General features: G+C 35.9%; 2 protein-coding genes across 3 annotated transcripts in view; one reads left to right on the top strand and one right to left on the bottom strand.

Annotated features, from left to right (window-relative positions):
• The window catches only part of LOC140340033 (proteoglycan 3-like), a 7,896-nt gene extending 6,891 nt beyond the window's left edge, over window positions 1-1,005 (top strand). Inside the window, exon 4 of the mRNA XM_072424987.1 lies at window positions 717-1,005. Within this exon, the coding sequence (XP_072281088.1) occupies window positions 717-869 (153 nt within the window). The 3' untranslated portion in view covers window positions 870-1,005. The remainder of the gene's footprint in view (window positions 1-716) is intronic.
• Window positions 1,006-1,694: 689 nt separating this feature from the next.
• On the bottom strand, window positions 1,695-10,123 carry LOC140339731 (proteoglycan 3-like). Of its 2 annotated transcripts, XM_072424542.1 has the most exons (5): window positions 8,492-10,123; window positions 7,201-7,406; window positions 5,614-5,745; window positions 3,191-3,296; window positions 1,695-2,299 (listed from the first exon to the last, which is right to left on the bottom strand). In XM_072424542.1, the coding sequence occupies exons 2-5, from the start codon at window positions 7,282-7,284 to the stop codon at window positions 2,229-2,231; spliced, it is 393 nt and encodes a 130-aa protein (XP_072280643.1). In that variant the 5' UTR covers window positions 7,285-7,406; window positions 8,492-10,123; the 3' UTR covers window positions 1,695-2,228. The 2 variants fall into 2 exon arrangements, with proteins under 2 accessions (XP_072280643.1, XP_072280642.1); XM_072424541.1 differs by having other exon boundaries at window positions 7,201-10,123.
• Between the last annotated feature and the right edge of the window lie 1,789 nt (window positions 10,124-11,912).

Genomic DNA, 11,912 nt, shown 5'->3' with positions numbered 1-11,912 from the left:
GTCGTGCTTCCACTGTTGTCAACCCAGAACACCTGACTGGTCGTCACTTCGTTGAATACATCCCACCAACCCAGAAAAAGGCAGCACCTACAAGGATGTGCGTGGTTTGCTGCTCAAAGACCGATGACAGAGGAAGGAAGAAACTCAAGGAAACCAGGTTTTACTGTCCTGACTGCGATTTTGGACTTTGTGCAGCACCCTGCTTCAAAATCTATCATACCCGGGATGTCTAATTAAAATGTAAATTTGTTTTTTTTCTAAAATCTGCATTTAATTTATATTATTATTTATCAATAATATTGCACCCTTGTTTAGAAAATTTCAGTGAGAAATTTTTGATAAAGGTTTTTTTTGATAAATTACATTGTTGTGGTCTAATATTTCAATATTTTTTTTATAATATTGATTTACAATTATGTATTATATTATAATTTATGATTATAATATAATAAATAAATATAATTATTATACCTGGGAGTTAATCCTAAGAATTACAGGCCCACAATATAAACAAACATTTCTATGCAAAAAAAATAGGATCACTTTTTGCATAAAAAAACTGACAGAATTAGAACGCTAGGGGGGTTAAGGGATATTTTACCATCATATTAAAGCATAATAAGTCTTCATTACAATGTACACATTTTATCTCGACTCTCACCTGCAGTGGGTTGAACCATGCTCATATACATCCTATATTTGTGTTTCCTCTCCAGCGTTTCTGCAGATGTCATGGAGGAAATCTGTGCTCCATACATAATGCTTGTGTCAACCATCAACTGAGGACTCTTGCACAGAGCTACAGGCAGCAGCTTGCATGGATTGGTGTCATTAAACCCCGGCGTAAGTCTCTGATTCACTTATGCTAGAAAAACCATGCTATAAGAAAAGTAATCTGAATTCACATTTTACCTAAATTCCACATAATCTATTGCAAACTTTTAAACAGAATTGCAGTCTTTTAATGCTTTTTTTTTTAATAATAATAAAACCCAGCAATTTCAACTTAAAGGTCCATGGTATGGTGTATTGCATGTGCGTTGCTGTGGGTTTCTTTAAGGTGCTAAAAATAGGTTTTCAAATTACCCAAATGTGACCCCTTTTTTTAACACATTGCACTGTCTTGCAGCATATACCCCATGCCTCACTGGTTATTAATGTCTTTCTTGCATCTTGAAGTGTCGTGGATACCACAACGTTGATGGAAGCACGTTAAACTATGCCAACTTTAGTTGTAGACAGTGTAAACTGGGTAGAAGAAGATGGTGTGTTGCCCTAAGAGTTGCAAGTAAGTACCAGTGGAAATAAATCAAGAACAGATCCCCAACTAAAATGTAATCTCAAAAGATAGTAGCACAAACTCTACTACCCTTTTCCCCCCTACAAAATATATCTAGTTCTAGAAGCTGAGTAGTGAATAATTCAGCATGGGAGCACCAGCACTGGGTGACTGACCCTGTTGCTATGAGGTGGGTACAGGTTGCATGATTTAGAGAACCATGTCTTTGCATTTGGTCTCTCCTGTATTCCGTTACCAAACATACATGCAATGGGGTGACACAAAATTATTTCTGGTGGGGGTAGGGAAAGTAAACTTGTGGGAAAATTAATATATATATATATATATATATATATATATTTACTATGCATATTTAATATATAAAAAAAATTGTGCCCCCTTTCTCTGAGTTCAGTCTGTCATGGAGCCTATACTGTATATATAGTGAACTTGTTTTAACCTTCTTTTTTCTTGCCTCAATCAGCTGGAAAATGGGTTTCAGTCAGGTGCAATAGAAGACTGCCATTTATATGTAGAACATAAGCCCTATTACACAAAACCGGAACCAAATTTGTACCCAATCTGCTTTATGAACCCTTCCTATTACCTACCTTCCCTTTATGGCTGCATACATTTCCCTTATCACAGGGTTAATGAATGACAACCAATGCAAAATACTGTGTCTTCTCTTTCTTCAACTTTAATTTTTTTCAGAGCCCAAACTAGTCTATAATTGTCAACTACCCATTCAATCCATTCCCAAAAAATCCATTCAACCCATTCATGTAACCATTATGGTATGTGCATGTAGAATATACAGACAAAAAAAATGTACATTGCATTTATATTTTTATTGTTGCAGCAGGAGGGGGGAATTTCAAAAGGAAGTAGAAAGCTAATTGTGTATGGAGTACAGAAACAATTTAGATGCAGAAAAATTACTGCTGGTCTATGGACGTTGGCAGGACTTGCAGACAAAGGGCAACTTCCTGTTACAGTTCTGAGAGGTCCATCGACCAGCTAGGGGATAAAAAAGTAACATTTTGGAGGATTAACAATCTTTTAAGGTTAAACAATAATAATAAAATATTTATTTAGCCAAATGTCCAACACAAAAAAATTCTTGATAGGCATTCTTAAGCGGAAAAAACAGCCACAGAATATCACACCTTTGTTTATGTGCCAGATCCACACCTTGGGTTATCCCTATATGATCACTACTGTCCAAATATTAGTTAGCCTTTGACATTTTCCCACTTTTGGACTCTTTGTAGTCCATCTCTCAGATCTTCAACTTCAAAACTTTTGCTCAAGCTCACCAGCAGCCATTGCCTGTTAGCACCATTTGCCACGCGCTTCCAGGCGCTTCCTGGATCTACTGCTCTAACTTACCCTAGACCTTTAGCAACCACTCCTCTACAAGGCCTAATTGTTAGAAATGATTTGCAAGGCCTATTCCCCATCTTAAGTTAGTGTACTGTAAATGTGGATCTGAACAACAGGATTTTATATTACAAAAGCAGCTAAATGAGTGTAAGAAATGACCCCGCTCCCCCAGAAAAGCTGCATAGAAACCCTGTTTTAAGGTTGCTGTTGGTCTTTCTATAACCAACACTATATATAAATATTTAATATAAAAAAATATATTCAATTTGTACTACATTGAAAATAATATGCAATTTGAAAAATAGGAATAAATAATTAACACATTTAAAAATACAACTTTAAAAGCATTTGAAGGCAATCAATGAAAAGCCCGCTAATATGGTATTGTCAAAATTGCTAGGGTATATCAAGTGGACCCTTGGGAACAAGTGCAATCATTTTAGGAAAAAGCTTTTTTAAATTAAGAAGTTTTAATAGGTAGGAGTTATGTGTTTGATGTTAACTGGATTTTTCCTTAATACTTACTCTGCATATTCATGGCCACACACCATCTTCCCCTTTTTTTACACTGTCCACGCCCAAATCGGCTGTAATCCATCGGGGTTTGATCAACATTTTGGTATTTGCCAGACTGTAATATAGATTTCAGACAAAAGATGCATGTCAACCACTATCTTAATATTTAGTAAAAGTCCTCGAGATATTGCATAAGGACAATATCAAAGGTCATCGTAACTTTAGGTGTTCCCCATTCGCTTAGTTTGTGAATGACTGTAAATTACTGCCCCTAACAATCACCAACCAATGGGGATGCTGGTAACTTTAATTCATAGTTGGCTGGTTAGTGATCATGTCAAGCAGAGTTTTAACTGGCTGGTAGTTATGTAATGAAATGTCAGGTGCACATTAAAGGTACAAGACCAGTCAAGAATACAAAATTTGTATTTAACCTCCCTAGCAGTCACCCCAAATGTATCACTTGGGGTAGAAAAAAGTTGCTAAAAGCGGTAACCCCGAGTCACACTCGGGGTAGGTAAACCTATGGAAGGTAATAGTAAAAACAGCCTTACCTGATCCGCCGGCGTCCCGGGTCATTCATCGCCACAATCTCTGTGTTCTTTCTTTTTTCTCCGATTGGCTTCTGCACCCGATGAATCACCGGAGAGTTCCCGGTGACGTTGGTGCGTGTACACTTTGGGCGGGGCAGGACATTCAAAAACTATTTGTATTGCATTCAATGCAAAATATCTGTATTGAATGCAATACATTGGATTTATATGTGTAAAATCAGTACATTGTTTTCAAGAACATTTATTTTACAGTATATATAATAGTAATAATATAATATGTATTTTTTTTATTTAAAAAATAGATTTTTTTAATTTATTTAATTTATTATTTTTACATGATTTTGTGTTTCAAACTTTATTATACTCGTACTAATATTATACTGTAAAATAAATTTTCATGAAAAACAATGTACCGCTTTGAGACATATAAGACCGGAAAGAAATGAACCGCTAGGGAGGTTAAATTGGACCTAGCCTACCTACTCACTGTAGCTACCCACTAGTGAAATTCCTGAAATTTTCTTTTTTTGCACAGCATTTTGCTGATCTGAGGTGAACTCCAAATTCTCATAGAATATTTTCCAGGTGCATGAAAACAAAATATTTAAAGCTTCAGCAGAGGCACTTTTTCATACTATTATCCAAAGCTGTCCAATGCATTCATCTGAATTTTAAGAGCTATTCAAACGCAAGTGTGTTTTTTATTCAAACCAAGGATTTAACCTCCTGGGCGTTTCACTGATGTCTGGATTTCTGTACCAAAAACAGTACACTGTTTTTTATGATTTTTTTTTTTTTAAATTGTAGACCTGTAACTTACAGAAATATGTCCAAACAAGAGTCTAGAAGATATCCTGAATATAATTAAAGTTTGAAACACACAATCATGTAAAAAAATACTTTAATAATAAAATTAAAAAAAAAAAACACAAAAATCAGCTTAACAAGAATGCATAAATAAAAAATACTGAAAATGGAATAATTCGGTATACTGTACGGTATACGGTAGTACTATATTTTTCTAAAACACCTCCTTAGTGTGGTAAATTTTAAAACGCCCAACGTCACATACCTATAGACATAACCACATAAATATATTTTGTATTATTTTGTATTGGATTGGATACAGGACTTTGTATTGAATCTAAAAAAATATTTAAATTACCCGCCACGACCTCATCGATGGGCGTATGCACTGACATCATCAGAAATCGCCAAGGGACGTGTACGCGACGGCTGAGTGTTCTAATTCTTTCCGTACTTCCATGTAAAAAGAGTTACGTTTTTTGCATGGAACTTTTTTTTAAATTGTAGGCTATAATTCTTAGGCATAACTCACCAAAATATGTCCAAAATTTTATAAATTTAATAATAAACATTATATAAACATAAATATAAAACATTATAAAAAAATAGTGTGTAATGTAACTGTACACTAGCTTATTATATATATATATAAATATATATATATATAATAAAGATTTCTTAGTATTGGACTCAATACAGCTTTTTTGTATTGAATCCAATACAAAATGATTTGAATTTCCCGCTCCCGCCTGCACCGACGTCACCGGGAAACCTGGTAAGATCGTCACTGCACACGCCGGGAGAAAACAGAAGACGTCCCCGGAGAAGCTGTGGGGACAGGGTAAGTGTTTTTTTTTCAGCTGTAATCCGATTGTCATACAATGTTGTATGACAATCAGATTGCACTGTAACGCTTGTTTCTATTTTTAGCTACCCCGAACCTGCTTCGGGGTAAACGCTTTGAGCAAGTTTTCTTACCCCGAACCAGGCTCGGGGTAACCGCCCAGGTGGTTAAACAAAACACCCTTAAATATTTTCCCTCAAAAAGCCACCAAATGCACTATGACTTACACGCCAGGGTCTCCAAACACCAATCCATGCTAGCTTCTTTCCTCCACGTTTCTTCATCATTCTCCTCATTCGAGCACTGATTCTTCTGCCATGTATAGAAGACAAGTCTCCATGCAGTCTGCGACAGACATTCTGTAGGGTCAAGCCAAAAATGTACATGATCATGGTGGTCAGTCCAAGATCTCATCTTGAAACTCCAGTCTTTTGAAAATCATGGTTGGAGCTTTTGGTTTATAGCAACCAAGAATCCTAATAACAAAAGAATGTCTACTCCAAATTGTATACAGCCCAGCAGGGATTTTTGGTTATTATTTGCGCAAGTATAGCTTAAACAATACATAATATGGATTAAACAAGGAATCAACTGGCACCAAACTTAGCTGTCCACTTTTAATATTGTTATTATTATTAATATTATTAATAAACAGGATTTATATAGTGACAACATATTACGCAGTGCTGTACAGTAAATACGGGTTGCAAATGACAGAAGAATACAAGCAGTGACACAGAAGCAGAGGACCCTACCCAGAAGAACCTACAATCTAGAAGCGTAAGTGTTTCAATGAAAGATTAGTTAACCTGTTTCATTCATTATGGTCCCACTAGTTATATTTAACACTCTGTACAAGTTCAGTAAATCATGGAAAGCTCTGCATACTGTCCCTAATTTTCAAGTTTATGCTTTATGTGACACATTGGAAACCTGGATATAAATAAGATGGTCACTGGCTGCTAGGAACATTGTAGGTGCTTAAGGAGAATTTCAAAAGCAATGTCCTATAATATTATATTAAAGCATTTAACATTGTTTATGCATGTTATTTTCCTATTAAAGCTTTCCTTGTGTAGACATTAAAAAGCCCTGGGACATGTTTTAGCTTAATGTATGTAGGCAAATGACACATCCCTGCCAGGCCCTCAATATGTGGACCACGTAGGATAGTAATGAGAGAAGAGGAGGCTTGGCACCTGTACAAATACTGGCTTTGAAAGTGTTCCTCCTATTACACTTTTAGTTTCTATCACTCCATCAATCAAATGATTGCTCCAAGGTGTCAGTGCAAAGGATGATATTATATGAAGTCAACTATCACTTGGCCATACTTCTCACTAAATAGGTAAGGAACAGCTCCCTATGCAAAAAAAAAAAAAAAAAAACAGTGGCCAAGGCACTGATGATTGCTATATACTGTTGCTGGACCCCATGGATCTAAACTGGAGGCAGGTAGAGTTAGTTGAGATTCAGTTCGTGTGATATTGCTAAGGCTGTCATATTGAATCCTACTGCTTCACATAAAGCATAATAATTGACAATTAAGGCTGAAGTTGCCAGCCTTTTATGAATTATCAGCTTACTTACTTTGATTTTCATATTTGTTCGTTGTCAGCTTAGCTTCTTTAAAAAATTCACAGTAAAAATTTACACAAAAATCCATGAAGTTTTTGATTCAGTATAAGAGTCAGCCATTTGGCTGGTGGGAAATGATACCTGGAATGTAATTGATTGCTTTGGCCAGCAACTTTGTTTTTGGTCTGGGTATTTCTGCATTTATATAAACAACCCAGTAAGTTATGTTCACTAACCTCAGCCCTAAAAAATGTCCGTACTACACGGGTGAAAATTCTTAGAACACCAAATATCTTAGTTTTCTCATCCACTATTTTCATGGTGGCATCTGGTTGTAACCCATGGTCCTCAGAATTTGCCTTTAGGTCTGTAGGCTTGTCCTCGTCATCCTCTTCGCTGCTTAGATCATCTACTTCATCAGTGTCATTATGAAGTGCATCCCCTAGAACATAAACATGTCCCAAACTGAAACATTATATCCATTTAATTTTGTTTAAGACTGGCCATACAACTTGAAATCTGATCATCCAAATGGACCAAATCCTATGTGACGGGTAGGGGAAGTACCTTTTAGGTTGTTTGTTTCTAACCCCCTAAGGTTGCTTCCATTAGAACCTTAATAAGGTCTATTTTTTTCTTTGTAGTATAAGGACCAGCTTAACTGAACATAATTTGAACCAAATGTTTGTGTCATTGTGGACCTGTGACCCATTGGGACTTTGCGAAAAAAACTGTGTTCTGTTATCCAAATGGCTTAACTTATTTTCCTACCATCTGACTACTCTGCTGTCCATTCCTTTTTTTCTTTAATGCTTTGATTTTTTACAAGGCATCTTGCTTAGAGAAATTTCACATGGGCCCAACTAAAATCTAAGAGAGCTGATTTTAGCTTTTCTATGGGAAATTAGGTTCTGTCTTTGCAAAATGTGGGGTTGTATGATATGTTCTTTGAGGGTAGGTAGGGACAGAGTATTGGAATGGAGAATCATCTGGATCCCAAACATTTATGGCAGCCTTTCTCAAACTTTTATACCCCCAACCCATGAAAATAATTTCCAAGTCTTCCAAGGTCAAAGCTAATAGAGCTTTGGTGTCATGCTACTGATTCTGCCAAGTGGTATTGTCCACACGTCACCATGACATGGGAGGTCAATCAGCCACAGCTCAAGGATCTCCTAGTAAAGTAATAAGGAACCCTAAGTTTTCACACAGCCCTAGGTAAAAATTGTTGATCCAATGTCTCCAAATATCCATATATTTATAAATAATTTACCCAAACTGTCCCAATTTGATAGAGATTTCCTCACTCTCTGCCTAATTTATGGACAGGAAGTAATTGTTACTCTCCACCAGGGTACCCAGACAGCTGTATTTAGACAGCATTTGAAATATAATATTGATTTTAACCATCTTCCATGTTTTCATGTCTTCTATGTAATCTATGTCTTCCATGTTTTCATGTTAAATGAAATGCCTAAGTAATGAATTTGTAGGAGGTTCTCATCTGTTGTCTACTGTCCTGAATACCTGAATCATCTTCTAACTTGAAGTCATCGAAAGGTGTGGTCTCTACATCATTGGGCTCAGCATCTTCATTCTGCTGGTCACTTAGATCAACTAGTTTATTATCATCATCATCATCATCATCATTATTATGAAGATAATCCCCTGAAAATGTAAAGTTATTGTAAATGCGAAATCCAATTCAATTTGACTTCAAATTGACTTCCCCTTCCCCCACCCCAATAGGGCCTTTGATGCTGACGCATACAAACAATGGAAGTGCTATGCATCGGGCAGGTGCTGTTCAGTGTACTTGGAATGCTTCTCCTATGCTGTCTTGGCACAAGCTCTCCTTGCCCTTCTCTGTTCATTGACAGCAGCACTGTGTCCATGCAACCTAAGAATGCAGCCTGCTGTTCTAAGGTAAATAGGGCATCTATTGAAACTGTCACAGTGATGGAATAATACAAATGCCACCCCCAATGGCTATAGCAATCTAGGTCATGGCCTACAGATGGCCTTGTGGGAAATAAGGCTTTTCTTTTTGGAATACATCTGAACATGAACACCAATGCACTTAATTCTTTAAAAGAGCTTTGTTGAGTTACATTTTTAATCCTATATATTTGTCCCTAGGGAAGACATATTTACCTATTACATACTCAAACTGCTTTGAAATTCTACACCATGGTTTTTCTTTGCTACCCCATGCAATCTATTTATATAAAAAAAAACATTGTTTTTTTTTACACTGGATTCAATGTTTTTGGATTGACATTGTAATAAGAATATGATTTAATGAAATAAAAATTCACAGATTGTGAACTCACCTGGTTCCTGGGCACAGATTGTCCCCACCAAAAGCAGCAGCACTAGATGGAGCATGTCTGCAGAGATATAGAAGGAGTAATGATACTGTGGTTTCTTCTACATCTAGTATCAGAATGATTCAGTACGAAGAGCTAAGTTGATGAACAAAACAAGATACTTTTTAAGGAATAACTGATAATTCCTCATTGACCTTAAGGTAACAGACTACATGAGTCCATTGCCATTTGTTTACTATGCTGAATAAATGGATCCATCTAGTATAGGCATGGTGGTATAATTTTAAAGCTGGCCATATAAATTATTTAATTGAGATTAAATTATTTTATTAAACTGAAATTGAAGGGAGATTCCACTTTTAATTTGTAAGGAGTACAACTAGCTTAAGGGCTATTTTAGGTGGGTGATCTTGACACTGCCAATATACCATGCCAGATGACATGTTAACACCAACATCAGGATTGCTAAGAGGCTGTTATTGTCTATGAAATATCTCTCTTGTTAAGGAGGCCAGAGACATTGCTGCCCCATCCCTTTTGATAATGATTATGCAGTTTTTGGGGACGGTAAGTTGCAGAGTCACCTGAGGAACCAGACAAATCTAACATCAGTTTGACTCACCTCTTTTTTTTTTTTGATAGGGGAGGTAAGGGTTATATCCATTGCTAGGTTTTAAAGATTGGTTCTTTTGCCTTATTATTATTTTTAATATTATTATTATTATTATTATTAAACAGGATTTTTATAGCACCAACATATTATGCAGCGCTGTACATTAAATAGGGATTGCAAATGACAGACTAATACAGACAGTGATACAGGAGAAGAGAACCCTGCCCCGAAGAGCTTACAATCTAGTAGGTGGGGGAATTTCACACACAATAGGATGGGAGATATGTAGTGGTGGGAAGTGGTGGTGGTTTCAAAAGACAGAAGAAGATGGGTAGGCAAGTTGGACCAGGATCTAATTCTATTCAGTAATTACCCTTACCAAGGACATAAAAAACAGACTTTTTTAATCTTTTTTTCATTGAAACATTGACTGAAAAACACTGTTTTAAACGATCCCCATTTTTACAGAAAATCTGTTTATATTACTGTCTTGATCCTCCATGAAGAAAATATTTCCCAAATGGGAACAATTAAAACTTTGTGGAGGGTCTTTCAGTTTCAAACTGTATTAAAATAGTTTTAGCTAGAGCTGGGATTAAAGAAAGCTAAATCTACTACTCTATTACTAAGACAATTTGTAATGTTTACATCTAAGAACATACCAAACAAAGCTTGTGGGAAACCTGATGTCGAAGAGCAAGATAGCTCATTGATGCTGAAGACGAAGAAGTAAAATTTTAGAAAGATAGAGCACACAATTGATGCGAATGGAGGTAGCACATTAAAGAAGTTAAGGTCTCTCAGGAGCTGTAACTCCATAGAGTAAGGTAAGATAACTGAAGTGGTCAACTCACCAAGTCTGGAATCTTTGTGTCTTCAGACTTGTTTCAACCTTTGCTTCCAAAAGGTTTTCTTGCTTCTCAAAGGTATAGCATGTTCGTTTTATATTCAATTTTAGGAAGTTGTGGTCATAATGTTGTAATTTAGGTAAAAACAACCAAAAAAGGGAAAATCAGTAATGATAAGTTAACAAAATATAATCTCTAAACACAGATCTCGCTAGGAATTACCCAAGTCTGTGGGGTAGACCTGTCAAAAAATATATATTTTGTAAAAAAAAAATAAATAAATAAATAAAAAAAAAAACATTAATGTGTTTTTCAAAAACTTTTGATCACCCAGTAAAGTATGTTTAAGGTCTCCTTAACCCCTTTTCAAAGTCTTCAAACAAAGAGTTCTTTAAATATTAGCTTTGTAATATTTACCTCAAACGCATGCAACTCAAAAGTCACAGATCCGATACAATTATATATAATTTATTTGCACTCGGGAATGCATTTTTTGTTGCAAATTTTACATACAATTAAAAAATAATGAAATAATAACCTAAATGTACTGTTTATTTAAATTTCCTTTGTTCTCTCAAAGGATTTATTGTTACTCTGACATTTTTTTTTACAGTAAAACATTTGAAAATAAATCCGGTAAGCAGTTAACGTAAAAATTTATGCTTATAGCTTTTCCTGGAATGTTCAGTGTTTGGACAATCCCACCGGATGCTCCAACAATAGTCAGCCATCAAATGTACATCCCATCTACCCTGATACCGTCCTTCTTCTTTGACCTTCAAAACTTGGTGGAATTGTTCACCTTGCTCATCACTGACTGCACCAAGGTTTTCTGGGAAGTTAGAAAGATGGCTTTGCAGAAAATGCACCTTGATGCTCATATTGCAACCAAGCATTTTGTAGCTCTCCAAGAGTTTCTGGACAATTTTTGTGTAATTATTTGCTCGTGTGTTTCAAAGCAAGTCAATGACAATGGCTTTGAATGATAACCAAGCATTCTTTTTGACTTCTGACATTGTCCTGATGAAATGTTCATCTTTGATGAGCTGCCGAATCTGTGGACCATCAAACACACCGGCCTTTATTTTTTCAAATGACAGGCTGGGAAATGCCAAAATGAGGTACCGTATTTTTCGCCGTATAAGACGCTCCGGAAT

The sequence above is a fragment of the Pyxicephalus adspersus genome, chromosome 10 (assembly GCF_032062135.1).
Source record: "Pyxicephalus adspersus chromosome 10, UCB_Pads_2.0, whole genome shotgun sequence".
NCBI classification, from domain to species: Eukaryota; Metazoa; Chordata; class Amphibia; order Anura; family Pyxicephalidae; genus Pyxicephalus; species Pyxicephalus adspersus.
Note: the sequence above shows the minus strand (reverse complement) of the source record. Positions and strands in the feature narration are given on the sequence as shown.